A 17266-nucleotide genomic window follows, 5' to 3' on the forward strand; every position below is an offset into this window, starting at 1 on the left:
ACACTTATTTGTGGGAACGAAAATGTGCTATTAGAACCCGAACACATATATACCCCACAACAACATCCCATACTACCGATGTGGGATACCTCACATTAGCATCCCAAACTACCAACATGGGATAAGTGAATCATAACATATACATGCAAGTTTCTCTATGTAAAATTGATCATTTTAGAAATAAATATGATTATTGCAGGAACGTTTCCAAACACAGCCTAAGATGTGCTTGGATTCCAATAGCACATTTTCCATCATCTCTACAAGTAGCATCGAAGTTAATCTTGACGCAATTAGGTTTACGAGTATATCATCCAATATAACCCTAAACCTTATTGTTGATGTGATCTTCACTTAACAAATTATTCTTAATCTCATTCCAATATGCTAAATATTTGTTCATAATAAATTGAGGAGTAGCAGAAGTATCATTAAAACATTTATCGTTTCTATTCTTCCAAATGAACCATAATATATTGATATGTAACTTAGGAGAATTCACCCCTAAGAGTTAGTTGTTAGAGGGAGGGAACTCAAGCACATATATACCTCACAAAAAAATCCCATACTACCAACGTGGAACAAATGGATCATAACATATACATGCAAGTAAAATTGATCATTTTAGGAGGTAAATATCATTACAAATTCTGGTGTACCAATGATTAAAGAAGTATCACAGTCGAAGGCACCGAGAAACACTCATTCATAATCCTCCAAACTTGCCTTGTTAAATTACATTTAATAAATAGGTGATCAACATTTTCGTCTTCCCCACAAAGGCCATAAGACATGCTCATGTTAAAACCCTAGCAATAAGCTTGCTTTTTTATGGGCAGCTTGTCATTTAATAGGAGGAATAGAAAAAACTCTAATTTTTTTGTGTAATATTAAGATTCCATAAAATTTTCAGGGAATTATTTGTTAAAATATCACCCCCATTAAATCGGCGTTCCTCATAAAATTTGACATTAGATGTAAACTTCTAGACTATCTTGTCTTCCATATCCACTAAAGAGATCAGTATTGATTTAAAGCATTGCCAAATATGGAATGGAGTAATAGATTTAATGAGGTCTTCTTTCCAGACTCTCTTTTCTTGGTCAATCATAGTATTGACTATCATATCTATATTAACTATAGATTCAGGGATAACATCATCTATAATCAGGGCATTTCCAACCTATGCATCTTTCCAAGATTTGACTGACCTTCCATCACCAATTTCTAAACAAGTACACCTCATAATAAAGTTGTTTTGCACCTAGGACACCTCTCCATGCCCACGAGATACCTTGCCTTGGACTGGCCTCCCAAAAGTTTTGATTATTAAGATATTTACTTCTTACCACTTTCACCCAAAGATTTTCACTCCTAAACCACCCCAAGCTTTAGATATGCAAACTCCATAACTACTCTTTGAATTCGACCAAATAAAGTCTCTTTGAGATTTCTTCAACTAATCAATGACATTGCTTGGGATTTTGAAAGATTATATAACAAATTGAGTAACCATTAAGACAACAGAATTAATCAAAGTGAATCTTCCTGCAAGGAATAGAGTATTTCTTTTTCCATCCCGCAAGTTCTTTTTTTTTTCATTTTCTCATTGAGATATTTAAATACCTCCTTCAATACCCTACCATCAATGATTGGAGCCCCAAGATAAGATTTGTTTTTACTCCTAATGGTTATCTTAAGAATTGTGACCATTCTTTTGGTGTCTATTTGGGATATTTTGGAGAAAGTTATGGCCAATTTTAGATAGTTAGGAAGTTGCCCTGATGCCTTAGAATATTTATCTAGAATATCTTTAATTTTAAGGCAAGCATTAACTAATGATTTAGCAAAAATTATACAATCATTAACAAAATGTAGGATGAGAATGGAGGGCCCCCCTCTAGAGGCTTTACAACCAATCAACTTTTTTCCACTTGATGCTTCCATATTTATTTTTCTGGTTAAGGCCTCAACACAAAGAATAAAAATATAAGGAGACAACTTTATCGGCAAGGTTCAAAATTTTGATATGTATCGAGATCTTCCCGATACGTCCCTACAGTGGGTGTTTAAGGTCAGACCATGGTTCAAAAGGTAGACAGGCCTTAAACCAACCCATTTGAACCACAAAAAACTAAAAAATAGAGAAACAAGCCTTATACAAGCCAATGCACCCATGTTGGCATATTGGCTTGTATCGATGTTTTGAACCTTGCCTACCTTTAATAATCCTAGTAAGAGATCTGTTCTTGAGAATTTGGAAGGAAGCATACTTGATACATTTCATAGCCCAATGAATCCATTTATAATGAAACCCAAATTTAGCACACCATGACTGATTTAATTTGATATGAACATACCATGGGTGATTTAATTTGATATGACTACACATTTTGCATCCCATTATATGCATGGAATATTGGTGGAATCATGAAGACTTTATTATTTGGGATAGGCTGCAAAACATAGGTAGACCCAAATTTGATTCGTTGATATTGGAAATTGAATCGCATATGATGCGGTGTTGCGCGTAAGCACCGTGGTGTCAATTCACCCAATCATCCAACCAAAAATATAAGTCAGCTGGTGTGTGAGAGAGAGAGATTTTTCCAATGGTGGTCTGGTGTAGCTAGTCAAAGGATGGCCCATTTTATGCGAAGCATGGGCAAGTAATCATATGTGTAGTCGTGTAGATTCCATTTGCTGAATGAACAAGCGACCACCTCACTAACCTTTTAGTACAAGTTTATGCATATCATTGTAGTACAAATTTCATTTGCACTGTTGCAAATGGTGTAAATGAATGTTTCAAAGGGGCCTAGTATTTTGGTTTATTTTGTTTCATATTTTACGTTGTCATATTTGTTTGTTTGTGAGAAATAAAATGAAATTACCTAAAGAGTGGAAGGAGGAGGAGGGTTATACAAGAAATAATTGAAGGGAGGAAGGTGGTGCAAATTTTGCTTCAACTTTTGAGATGCAAAATTTGCACTACTAATAAATGCAAAAGAAACAAAAAGTACAAATTTTATATCAGATAAGAACACAATCATGATTACAAACAAAAAACCAAAACTGAATTGGTTGAAATTTTACACTTGATCAAGATTTACACTACAATCAAAGGCAGCATAATGAAAAGCTTATATATAAGAATCAACAAATACAAATTTGGGTGAGTTTTGAAAGAGGTTGCAATTGGTCTAAACAAAAGACTACATGCATAATGCATGCAATCAACAACCTCATTTCCTTGATGGCACATGGGGCATTTTGATTATAAGTTTTAACTCTTGGTTAAGGTCGGTTATGTCAGATCTTAGAAAGGTCTGAGATGCATGTGTTTGCAATTGTATTATGAGCAATTATATGATTTAGATAGCCTAAGCCTAATTTCTAGCCTGTTTGCGTTTTGTTTTTATTTCCTTTTCCGTGTCTATAGCCACTTTAATGGAGAAGCCATTAGGGTGATTGGATTTGGACCAATTCAATCTGGAAGGTGGCCACCATGATGGGCCACAATCCGGGTCCTACCCAACGGGTAATTTTTCTAACAGAAAATATTCAAAAATCATCTATTAATCCAAAAATATATATTCACAAGTCAGCTCAAGATGCATTCAAAAGGGTAGAAGCCTCGAGTGTTAAACAAGAAAATGATTCAATAGCTTTAGATTTCTGATCACATGGAACAAGCTTTACAACACATATCTGGTCATGGATGAAACTCAGAAATCTGTATGATAAAAAAAATTAAAATGAAACCAATTATAGAAACAACAATAATATTGGATGGATGAAAGAGAACAAAATTAGCACTTATGTCACAAAAAAATGTTAAATATTGATTAGGAAAAAAGGATAGAGAAGCGAATGATGGCATAGAAGATGATCAATGTTAAGTTGTGAGAACTCAAGTAAGATAAATAAAACACAGTATACATTTATTTGTTCCTTTGGAGAATGCACCCTGAGCTGGCAGGCAGTTCCATCTGCTCTTGATGTCATATGCATTAATAATGAGCTTTGATTTAATGAAGTATGAGAATCCATCAAGTTAGCACTTTTCTCAAACTAATTGCAATTCATAGAGACACCACCACCTAATAATTTGCAAGGACACTGCTTATTAAGCAACTCAATGGGACTGAAGATTTACAACAGCCTCACCTTGTCAATTCAACTTTGTTTCCATTTTCTTTTTTTTTCATCCACCTTTACCTAATTATGAACTTGAATATTTTCTCATTTATAATATTGGAAATGTCTATATACAAACCACTCCAAAATGAGGAATTTGCATCTCTATGTGTATCACTCCTGATGTAACCGTTTTTGGTCACGTACCAAATTTTTGTGATGTATCAATTTTTTTGGCCAAGTACCTCATCATTTGGTCTAGTGGTGAAGTGCCTGGTGATGAACTACCTGATGGTGAGCTACTTGGTGACGAACTCCTTGGTGGTAAGCTACCTGGTGGAGAGCTCCTTGGTGGAGAACTACCTAGTGACGAGCTCCCTGATGGAGAGCTACTTGGTGACAAGCTCCCTGGTGGAGAACTGCCTGGTGACGAGCTCCCTGGTGGAGAGCTACTTGGTGACGAGCTCCCTGGTGGAGAACTACTGGTGACAAGCTCCCTAGTGGAGAGCTACTTGGTGACGAGCTCCCTGGTGGAGAGCTACTTGGTGACGAACTCCCTGGTGGAGAACTACTAGTGACGAGCTCCTTGGTGGAGAGCTACTTGGTGACGAACTCCCTAGCGAGCTCCCTAGAGAGTTGCTGAGCTCCTTGGCGAGCTCCTTGGAGAGCTGCCGAGCTCCTTGGTGAGCTGGCAAGCTCCTTGGCGAGCTCCTTGGCAAGCTCCTTGGTGAGCTCTTTGGAGAGTTGCCGAGCTCCTTGGAGAGTTGCCGAGCTCCTTGGTGAGTTGCTGAGCTCCTTGGTGAGTTGCCGAGCTCCTTGGAGAGCTGTCGCCTATTTGTCACGAGGTGCCATGTGTCACAATTTCATTGGAGGTTCAAATCTGCCATCATCAACTCCATTCTTTGAATTGATCATATGGTATTTCTCATTGGTGCGTCCATTGTTCACAACATCAGTAAGATTGATGTTCACGTATCCCAAAGCTTCCTGCATTACACAAATGAGAAATATTTTTAAGCCCAAAATGTTATAAAGGATGGAGAGAAATTATAACACTCTTTGTGTGGATAAGAGCAAAGAGAAGAATGGATCCTTTTTTTTATTGGTAACTTGTCATATTTTATAAATTGATGATAAAAAATATGGTATATTTACAATGGAAAAGTGCCATGAATCCCAAGCAATCCGTTAGGATGACTTGCTGCCTCACCCAATATTCCTTTTCAAGTTCTACACCCCGGGAGATTGTTTCCCCTAAAAGGCACTTGCCAAGCTTTTGGCATATCTATGAGCCTATCTATATCAGGCCCTCTTGAAATATGTCTAAACTGCCATGAACTCTTCAAAACTCAGTTTGTGTAATTCGTCACGTAACAACAAATATTGTCTGATTCATAATAAAAACAACACTATCTATCAAAACCATGACTTTATGAATGCAGCTAACTACATCTAAAGCACTAAAGAGTGCAAATTCTTAAAAATAAGTTCTCAATCAAAGAATTGCATGTCCAGTGGTGCATGTTAAAAAAGCAAAGTGACAGTCTCTCACTCTCTTCTATCACATTCATACATGTCAATGCACACGCAAACTACCCACCACACAACGATACAGATATTTTACTCACCATCTACTGCCTTAATCCACTGAATCACATGCAAACTACTGACTACGCAAGGACAGATTTTTAACTCACCATCTACTACCACAAATTATTGAATCTAATACGACAGATGGCAATGGCTTCTCCACTGGCTTGGAATCAGATTTGTTGATGGGCAGTGGGCTGACATGCTAGGAAGTGCACCTTTCAACAATCAACAAATCATACGTCTTCACTTGCATGGCGGGGAGATTACTGCAAAAGCAAACCCTTCATTAGCAAAAAATTAAAAAGAAAAAAGAAAAATAGCAAATATGGTATATAAGCTTTGCAGCTAGAAACTACAATTTTGTTTTTATTAACATCAATATTTGAACTAATGTTGGATAAATGCTTCCTCTTTTATCACCTACTAAGATATTCATCAAAACAACTCAAATGATTTTTCAGCACAATAAAACTACTATAATTGTAGAATATAGAATTTTTGTACACCTTCATGAGCTCAACCAAGTAAATGATTCTCATACATGTACACTCCACAATACATGAATTGGTGGTGCAAATATAATTAAGGAATAGAAATCGTCTTGGTAAGATTTTCTTACACCATATAAACGCAATGTTGGTGAGATCAACCAGCCCGAAGATGAAGCATTGGTGATGAACTTTCCTTTACTCTTTTTGAGGTGAGGATAGCAAAAGAAGTGGTATAAATTGATCTCCAACCTATGATTCTTCTGGTGAGGGAGAGGAAGAGAGGGAGATGGAGGGTTTTTCTGCCAGAGAGAGAACGGGGTGGGGAGCAGTAGGATGACTAAGAGAGAAAGAAGGGTAGGAGAGAGAGGAAGAGAGGGAGAAGGGGAAGAGAGAGAAATGTGTCAAATAGAAAAGGCCCACGAAGACATTGGAAAAGGAGGAGAAGATTGGAAATGGAGAGGAAAGAAAGAATTCGCATGTGTCGGATTTCTTTCACGTGCGACCATTAATCTATTTGCAGGAACAGATTCCATTTTGTGTACGGAGAAAACACCCATTTCGTTATTTTATATATTATATATATATATATATATATATATATATATATACTATTTTCAAAACCGGATCGGACCGGATGGTCTGACCGGAAAAATCAGGAATTGGTCATCTGACGGGTTCTGTTTTCCTCCAAAATTGCTTTTTCTTCAAAACCATTGATTTTGGTCAGTTGAATCGGCTGGTTAACCATTGCTTTTTCTTCAAAATCAATATATATATATATATATATATATTGATTTTATGACATACAATATTTATGCATACACGCATAGCTAAATAAATACATATATAGTATATACATAAATACTTGAAGCAAAAAAATACATAAATAAGCATCTATAGATGCATAGTTGCATACACATATATGCATGAATAGTGAAAACATATAGTATTTATATGCATAAATACACGTTTATATAATCTTTATACATCCAAATATGAAGTTAAGTCAGGTTCGAATTTTCAACTCTAACCCTAACCTGAACTTTTCCCCAATCCTAGTTTTCAGTCTGGTTCAATCTGGCCAAAATTGCATCCCTATACACAACTAGGGTAGTCCTTCACCCAAACCCCAAGAACTAGGGTTGAACATGGGCCGGCCCAGGTCTGAAATGGGCTTAGCAGTTAGCACCCATGAAAATGGGCACCACTTGGATTCGGGCACGGCCCCCCAGCCTAGGCCCAGGAGTGGGTTGTATTGTGACAGCGGTGATCATTTTCAAGATTGGGCCTGATGAGCAAGAATTTAAGCCTAACATATTTAGAGTCGTGAGCTAAATATGTTAGGCTTAAATTCTTGCTCATCAGGCCCAATCTTGAAAATGATCACCGCTGTCACAATACAACCCACTCCGCTCCCCAAAACCAGATAAAGTCAGGATTCGATCTCATGTTCTCAACTGTGCTACAAGTTACAATCAGCAAGCTAGCTGCTAGCCATACATTCCGACACAGGGTCTGAAACGACCGAAATTTCGGAAACGTTAAACCATGGTTTTACAACCCGGCTTTTCATTTTTCCATGGGACAAGACAGACAACTTCGTAGGATCCAGTGTTACGGTCTCCAGCTCAAAGCTGACGTTCAATTCAAACGCCTACTTTGAACTCTGAAGCATCAAGCTCGATCTCGAAGCTTTCAACTTCTCACCGTAACTTGCTTTTTCTTCCTCTTTCTCTTAGTCTCTATGATCTCACAAGTGAAGCAAGGGAACGTAAATCGTCTCCGCAGAGTTGGCGAAACTAAGTAATAAGGGTTTCCTGCGGGGGAGTGTGTACTGATCCTTCAACAAAAGGTATGGCCCCAATCCTAGAGATGCATTGACATTTGTGACCGAGAAGGAAAAGAAGAGTAAGTGAATCAATTAGGGCTTTTTTCTTCTATTAACAGGAGCCAGGAGGTTCGTTTTTTGTAGTCACTGCTTACAATAATTTTTTCAGTTATTGTTATCCCATTTCCTTTGTTAATTCCACCTGTCCAAGTATTGATCCATCTAATGCTCAGTTCTTAGCGTGTGGTGTTCACTTTATTTGTTTTTGGTCTACGACAAGCGAAGAGAACAAAAGCTCGTTAATAGAGTTGTACAGTTAAGAAGTTGTATGTGTAATTTAATTACAGGAGGGGGTTACTTAAATTCTACTAATAGTGCTGCTTTTATAACATAGAAGAACAAAAATATATTTTTCATGTAAAGAACAAAAAGCAAAGAAAACAACAGATTGAACAAAATAGTAACGAGGAAAGTACCTGTACGCTTTTTTTTTTAAAACTTGATTAAGTACGGCTTCTTTTTTTCTCAGATTTGAATTAAGTACGACTTTTTTTGATAACTTCTTAATTAGTCTACCAACTGAAACAGTGCACAACTCATTTCAGTGAGTTTATTCTGCTAGATCACTTGAAAACCCCTGACTCGGGAAGCTGGAAGTGGTTTTAGATGTCAAGATGGTTCCAGTACTTGGAGTTTTTTGTGGGTTGGAGGAAGAATCTTATCTGATGAAGCTGAAGAAATGGCTTACGTATCACCCAAAAAAAAGTTGAAGAAATGTCCTTCCAACAAGGGGTTCAAGTCTCTATTAATTAAAGCCACACAAGCAATAACGTTAGATGGGTTAAACAAGAGGCCTGGAGCTACTGAGCTACTGAGATTCTTTGTATTACAGAGAAGATTTTTAGTCTTGTTATATCCAATTTCATTGAGATGGGTTGTTTGAGAATGTAATGCTATAGCTGCTTCATTGGCAAAAGATGGGTTGGTAGAGAGGAATTTTATAGTGGCGTCTTCATGCCATTGTTTTTCAAGTTCCTTTTTTTTTTTTTTTGGATACAGGTAAAGTAATATTTTTGAATTAGAAGAAACAGAGTTGGGTCCTTTGATCTACACACGGTATGTGTCGCGATCTGCAGGCTAGTGCAAACTTCCAACGGTGCTTGTGATTATATGGGGAAGCTTCTGCAAGAAGATGGCTCTGATGCCTTTTCAAGTACTGAGTGGCCTACTAGAATATAAGGGTTGGGTTGTGAACTGGGGAGAGACTTGAGGGCGAGTTTCATTAAGAGAGCTAATGGAGCTTCTTTGTTTGTTCCTCCTTGTCCTTAATGCTAGTAGTTGAGACTACTTGAGAGAGGTATTTATAATCCTCTTCAACGGAGCGAGGTCCACTTATGGAACATCAGATGATTCAGCTATCATCATGAATCCATCAATTAGGTGCCTCAAATCTAATCTCCTATTTGCGGCATCACATCAATAGTCCAGGTGTCACATGATGGAGACCCTTATTCCCCTTGTCATGCCTCTTCCTGTACCTCATTAATGAGGTTTCATTAATGTGAAGCTTATTTCATGCCAGAGCTCGTGGCTTTGTGGTGATGTGGAGCCTTTGTGTCATGGAAGAGTCCCCTCCGCTGCCTCCAAACCTCGTCCTTGGTCTAAGTAGGCCCTCATAATGATTATAAAAAGGAGGGGAAATATGGTGCTCACAATTTCCAAAATGTCAATCATTACTGCCAGTACCTTTGTCTCTTTGGCTGACCCTTGATCGTGCACTATTAGGATCTGGCCATACTCTGGTGTTGTATCTTAATTTTGTGTAATCGCCAAGCAGTTTTGTACATTGTGTTATAAAATATTTTTATATTCTTAATTTTTTGAGATTATAATTATAATATAGACATTATTAAACTAACATATTAGTTTTGTGTGTTTATATACTAATTTCTTTTTATTATTTACTTACTTGTTAGGGTTTAACCAACATAGACATTGCTAAATGCTGTATTGAACCCTCAAAGACCTCAAAACCTGAACCATTAAGTTAGGAAGAACTTAAAAATTGTCTAATCAACACATTTTTTTCTTCCTCCACCTTTTATTTTCTTCTTTTCCCATAACAGAAATAGGGGTTCAGCCCTTATATTTTTTGAATTTTCTTTTCTTTCTTGTTTTTCTTCTCATGAATATGTTGATTTTCTATACTTTAATATGAAGTTTATACTTATAAAAACTATGGATAATTATGAAGGAAATATGGTTATGGAACTACCATGGGATATATGTCTTTTACTAGAAATCCATCGCCTAGGTGACAAGGTGTCCCGTTGTCGCCTAGCCTCACCTTGCCACCTTAAAAACTATGATTTCATGTTAATACAATCCTAAAACAAAAGTTATTCTCACTCCCACTTAGACAGGACCCCCCCTTTCAGCTAGTGTTATGCACCTCCATTCTTCTTAATATAAGATATCCTTCTTAATACAAGATATCTGCTCAGGAGGCTTATGCCTCTAGTGTTCTGAACTATGCCTCACGCTTCTAGGTAGTGCGTAGTGGAACATCTCACATCACACTTCCTTGTTTTAACATTGGTCATTACTTGGTGTAATGGCAAACTCAGGCTGGCACGTTGAGAAAATGGGTTCAAGTTTGATGGTGGCCACTTTGTGCAAAAAAAAAAAAAAAAGCCAAAGGTTAGGACCATACCCATTATACCCCTCCCAAGACCCTAGATATCTTGGGTCAGCATTTTTTTTAACTATATGGCTAAAACTTGTAAACTCCCTTAAGTTTCTAACTTGATAAATTCTATGTTTTCCAAATCCTCTTTCAATCTTCCATCAATTCTCATAGATTTTCCAGGTTAGAGTGAAACTCCTGAAACCCCCACACCTTAAAAATAAATCTGGATGGTAGAAATTCCAGTGAAATGTTTAAAACCTCAAATAACACTGCTATTAAGGGCATTGATTGTATGCTTCTTACTTTGGATTCTCTTCTTTCTTGTCTAGCTATTTGGTCTTTTTTCCCCTCTATTAAATTTATATCTTATTATGTTCTTATTTAGGTCTTACTTCACTGTGATGGAGACTCAAAGTTGTGAGGAGCCCAATGAGCAAACCAAGATGCTTCCACCACCAGCTGGAACCTTTCAGAATCGTGAAGAGCTTATCAAACATGTTCGCGACTTTGGTGTGACCCAAGGATATGTGGTAACCATTAAGAATTCTAGGAAGGAGAAGACTGTAATCCTTGGTTGTGATAGAGGAGGTGTTTATCGTAGAAGGCGGAAGACTGAAAATATTCGTAAAAGAACAGTAACCTCTCGCCTAATAAATTGTCCTTTCGAAGTTGTGGGTAAAAGGCAAAATAACTTGTGGATACTCACGATAAAAAATGAGGAACACAATCATGAACCTTTAAGAGATATTTCCGACCATCCTTCTTTTTGTCGTTTTTCAGAGGAAGAGGTGTTACAGATTGTAGAAATGACTGCAGCTGGTATAAAACCACGTCAAATCCTCAGTGTACTTGGGCAAAACAATCCAAGGCTTTTATCAAGATCAAGGCATGTTTACAACATCAAAGCTAAGATCCGTAAAGGGAATCTATCAGGTCAAACCCAAATCCCAGAGGTTCTTCCTCTTTTGTGATTCAATAATGAGGGATTTATTAAAGATTGGAAAATCTGAAAATCAAGGAAGGGTTTGTAGTTCTATTAGTATGTCTGTCTGTGTGCAGTAAAACTTATATCATACATGCTTGGGCTGACAATTGCTCAAGGCCTTAGCTCAAGGATAAGACCACCTCAAATAGGGCTAGTCTAATGTTATGAAGGGTTTACACATGAGAGGTAGGGAAGACAAATGTGCAAATAATGTAGTGTAGTGGAAGAAGAAGACCATGATTTTAATTTGCAATGTCAAAGAAGGGGCTGATGGAATAAGCTCTGACCAGGCTAGTTTCTAATTCCAGATTGTTAAGAGAGCTGGCCTGAAACTAAGGCCTGGTTGCGATCTTGCTGAATAAAACTTGATTAGGAACATCCTTTTGAGACAGTATATGTTGTAAAGTTCAAACTGAATTGAGTATGAAGGTTTCTTACAATCCTATGGTACCCAATAGTGTAGGTTTTAAATTTCCAGTGAGACTGAATTTTCATTTTCATGGCAACCATGGTCAAACTCTCCTAGTTGAAATTCTGAAACTTAGATAAATCTCAGTTAAATTTCAATTGTATCTGTTCAGATGTTAGATCCACAAAATAAGAAACACATAATTCTACTGAAGTATGGTAGCATTTCAAGTCTTAACAAGGCCTTGTTCCAACCATATGGGATTGGCTATATAAGTCCTCTTCCACCATGCTACTATTCAATGCCATATCCATAGTTTTCTTTTTTTGATTGGAAGCGGTAACTTTCATTAAATTTTAAAAGGTAGTTCACCTTTAAAAGGTGAACCCCACATCACAACAGGCTTACAGACATGCCCAAAATAAAGTTTCCCTATTAACCCCTTACTTTTTTAAATTCTAGCCCAATTGGACTGTACTCTAAGCTCCCTTGTCAGGTTCCAAATTTCCCTTACAGTTTATCTAAGAGTCCAGGTGCCTAAGCTGTTTGTTTGCATCCAGCCTATAACCAGTTTTGAATCTCTCTCCACTTCCAGCTGCTGAAAACCCATTTGTTTTGCCAACCTGAGCCCTCACAATAGTGAAAATACCTCCACCCTAAGTGAATCGCCCAGCCCAATTGTTCTAGAGAAAAGAGCCAAAATTCTTCCTTCCACATCTCTAAAAACACCCCCAATTCCAGAGGGACCAGGGTTACCTATAGAACTGCCATCAAAATTCAGTTTTACCCTGTTCTGTAAAGAAGGGGCCCAACTATCATGAATAGTAGGAGATGAGGAGGATGAACTCCCAATTCAGTTTTACCCTGGGCCTCCTTATCATTTCTCACTGCTTCAATCCATGACCTTTTGTTTTTGCCGCTAGTCTTTTAGACCCTTCAACTTGTAACAGATGAATTCTTACTGGTGCTGTAGATGGTCTTCTCTGCATGTGCCCAAACCATCTTAGCCTACTTTCCCTCATTTTACATCCTATTGGATATACTTCTAAGTTCCTAAGAATATGCTATATTTTTTATCCTATCATTTTTTAGTTTTTCCACTTATCCATCTCAACAGCATGTTTCTGCCACATTCATTTTCGATACAACATCACTTACCTTACAACTATTTTATGAAAATTTCCTTTTGGCCTAAGTGGTCTTCTGCTACATAGGATTCCAGATGCACTTTCCATTTTGCCAATGCCCAACCCATTCTAATTCTATGGGCAACATGCTCAATCTCCTTGTTATGGATTATATTTTTTAGTAATAAATAAAAAAGAAAACTATATTAAAGAAGAAAGGTTACAAGCAAGGTGATATGCTATCACCCACAAGAGAAAAAAGAAAAAACTCAAAGCCCGTAACATCAAAAACTTCCAAGACCCCTTAGAATACATCTTTCATAAACTATTCTACCAAGACCTAGAAAAACTTTGAACCCTGAAAAAGCTCACCCCCAAAATCTTTGATTCAAAATTTGACTCTGTAAGCAGCCTTCCATTACTCAAGACTCCCCATCAGAGCTTTCCTCACTCACAGGATACTTCTTTTCCAAATCCCAAAACATTTTCTTGCAAACTCTTCCCCTCCTAACATAACCCCCCCCCCCGACAATTTGCTCACTTGGACTTTAATTTCCATTATCTTTTCCTCTTCCTCATCATCCATCTTCTCTTCTTCTATTTCCAAGAAAGTTCCTGGCAATACCTCGTCTTCTAACAATACATCTTTTTGTGTACCAGAGGAATGTCTAGTCTTCTTCTCAACCTCTCCCTTCGCCAAATCTGTATCACTGCTGCTACTTATGAGGTTTCGATTTCTATTTCTGTTCTATACCCCCTTCCTCTTATAAGTACTTTTGTACTTACTACAAGAGCCAACCCCATAAAGACCTTCCTTCAGCTAGTGGAACACTTCGGTACCATGGACTAAATAACCGCTATTTTGACCCTTTGGTTTTTCACACATACCACAGCACTATCATCCTTTTTAGATCATGCTATCTTATTTGTATCTCTTTTCCTCCCTAAATCCACTCCCAGTTTTCCAATAAACACATGGGAAACAGAACCATGTTCCACCATCTCCACTTCCCAAAATGGGCTCTTAAAATCCTTGGATTTTTCGGTTTCATTTCCCCCGATCATCTCATTGCCTACAATTTCCAGCTCTGACAAGTTAGTCTAAGGCATGAGCATAACCAATCTCCTTCTGAATATGAGTACTGTCAGCACTAACCTTCCTCTTCCTTGAATTATCAATACCAACTTCTTGCTTTATCGTCTCTGAATCAAATCTCTCAACAGTCAGAAGCACATCAATGACACAGTGTGAAGAAGAATCCCTTTCCAGCTCATCTTCCTTTGCTGTTTCTTCTAAAATTTCAACGAAAATCAACTGCGATTTCACACCACTACCTTCCAGAGCACGCTGAAGCTCCTTTTGATAATCTAATCTGTTCTTCAACTATTATGGCATCTTCCAAAACTCCAGAAGATGCTGACTTAAAATATTCTGACGTCTGAACTTTTTTTCCCAAGGACAAAACCTGACCAGGAGATGCAACCTTTGATGCAATACCTGAGCAATTCCCCTCTGAAGGTGACTTGCCTTTCAATGCATCAGGTCTCAAGTATTTCCCAATCTCTATTGTTTCCTTGCAGATGGCCTCTTAAATGTAGCTCTTTCTTCCCTTTAATGCTTTCAAAAGCAAACCCTTTTCAGACCTCCCACCTTTGCCTCACCAAATCTTACGATGAACCAGAGTTTGCTGAAAGGTAGACGATGATAGATCAACAAATTGGTCTACCATCACATGACAAACCTCCCCTCACGTGTTCATTTGAGTGACCACATGACTTTACATTTGGCTTTCCACTTCTACAAGTACTGAAGTAGCAAACCTTGTGGAGTTATGATATCAAGTCATTAATGTACCATATCTAAAATAATGGTCCTTATCTGTCGCTAAATATGTAGTTTCATCATTCATGATGGGATAGTTGTTGGGCTTATAATCAATGTTGTAGGCTCCATGCAAAAACCAAAATTGGGGTAGTCTTTTCTCTTGAGCTTGATAGAATAAAGTGAACTCCAGAGCTAGGGTTACATGTCAAATGAACTGAAAAAGTAGTGTCAATGATTGTAAACTGTGTATGAGGATAATCAAGGCTAGGGAACTTTGGCCTGTCAAGGTGATCATCTCTTGGGTTTAAAACAATAGAAGTATTCTGTGGACATTCAAACAAGTGATAAGGGAAGTGGAAAAGGTTGCAAGGGAGGTAGAGGCTGAATTCAAATGGGTTAGAAGGAGTGCAAATGGGCTAGCTGATTATCTTGCTAAACAAGGGGCTTTGAGGCAACAATTGTTTTGGGCTGCAATGTAAAGGGGGACAGAAATATGTAATAGCGTGGGAGCATTAATCCCATACACAAAGCTGTAAAACTTTATTTTAACCCTAATTTCAAATAAAATTCTCTTTTGCTGATAAAAGAAAAACTTTGGCCTGTCACGATGGGTCTTTCTTGTGAAGGAAAATTTCATTAAACGAAAATGAAAATTGAGTACATCTTTTGGTGAAGTGTTTTCACCAAAAATAAAAATAATACATCCCTTAACAATAAGCCCCCCCACCCAAAAGAAAATAGCCTTAAGAAAAAAATTTACAAAGATCTACAGCTTCCCACAAATTAACCCAAAATCCTCAGATTATTGTATATATGAGTGGGTCTATGCTTGTGCAATGACCATTTTTTTATTTACTAAACTAGAGAAATAAGGATAGGACTCATGAAATTATTGTGTATATTTTTGAAGGATGAAATTATATCCTATTAAATAAATCAAAAAGGAGGGAGAGGTTCCCTCAGCAAGTGGTCGAAAATTTGAAACAATATTATTGCTTTTATCTTTAGAAAAAAAGTTGCATCTGACAATAAATGGGCCTATCTTTGGTCAGAATGTCTAGGCAATCTCTTGGCATTAAGATTTAGTTATGAAGATGTTCACAAATCAAGATATTTGAGCTTTTAGACTATGGCATATATAAGTGCTAGAAACATGTACTAAACGTTTATGTTTTTAACTTAAAAAAGATATATTATCTATCCATTTTCTCTCTCCCCCTGAGGTCTTGAACATTTTTTTTGATAATTGAAACCCCTGAGGTCTTGAACATCTTATATGAGATAATTATTTAATTATCTTATCAAAAGATAATTATTTAATTATATCGATTTCATTAAACATAAATAATACATTAATTAACTGTCTTGTAGGACAATTAAATTTTATATGAGTTTTATGTACAAAAAACATGCTTAAGATTATGTAGAATCTATTTTTGTCAGATAATTTATTACTCTCAGTAAATGGCTGTTTTGAGTTGTTTCTGTCCTCCAAATATCTTTGAGAGCATGCTGCATTATATATATATTTTCTATCTCAATATAATTATTGTTACTGATAAAAAAATTGGGTAAATTACAGAAAGCCACTCTGTACTTAGGGGGTAGTGACACTTAGCCCCCCGAACTTTGTTTGTTGACAAAGACCCCTCCCCCTGAACTTCCATAGTTTAGCACTTTTCCGGTTTTCCCCCACCACTGGCATTCCACCAGTTAACTTCATAGAATATTCCTTTAGATGTTTCTAAAACACCAAACTACCCTTATGTCATTTTATGATACCATTTTGCCCTTTTAACTTAGTTTTTTCTAAAATCCTAACACATCTTTCTCTGAACTTTCTTTCAACAAAGTTCATTTTGAGAACACATTGAGAATGATTGGTGGTTTAGAATGATTATTCTCATAATCTTGATATTTCTGTCAGCCCATAGAATCTTGAATGGGAAATTTAATTTCTTTAATGACCACTGGCTGTCCATCATTTTTTGTGTCATTCTTGTATAGGATCTGGATGTACATGATCTATCTATACATACAGGCACACATTTTTTATATGTTTTGAGGGTTTCTTGCCCTCCTTTTCTTGATATTAATACAATCCATACAAATTATCAAAAAAAGAAAAGACATACTTTCACCTTCAACCCTGTTAGTGGGTCGGGGCAAGGTGCTGGAA

General features: G+C 37.1%; 1 protein-coding gene across 2 annotated transcripts in view; it reads left to right on the forward strand.

Moving 5' to 3' along the window:
• The first annotated feature begins 7683 nt into the window (after positions 1 to 7683).
• The window catches only part of LOC148876552 (methylmalonate-semialdehyde dehydrogenase [acylating], mitochondrial-like), a 48919-nt gene continuing 39336 nt past the window's right edge, over positions 7684 to 17266 (forward strand). Inside the window, exons 1-3 of one of the 2 annotated variants that reach the window (XM_088963427.1) lie at positions 7684 to 8076; positions 11127 to 11365; positions 11522 to 11674. In XM_088963427.1, coding sequence (XP_088819553.1) covers positions 11143 to 11365; positions 11522 to 11674 — 376 coding nt within the window. In that variant the 5' untranslated portion in view covers positions 7684 to 8076; positions 11127 to 11142. Of the gene's footprint in view, positions 8077 to 11126; positions 11675 to 17266 lie in introns of both variants that reach the window. The other variant, XM_088963352.1, reaches the window with a different exon arrangement.

Source organism: Nelumbo lutea, chromosome 1, assembly GCF_056320005.1.
Source record: "Nelumbo lutea isolate HS-2025 chromosome 1, American lotus-T2T, whole genome shotgun sequence".
Classification (NCBI taxonomy): Eukaryota; Viridiplantae; Streptophyta; class Magnoliopsida; order Proteales; family Nelumbonaceae; genus Nelumbo; species Nelumbo lutea.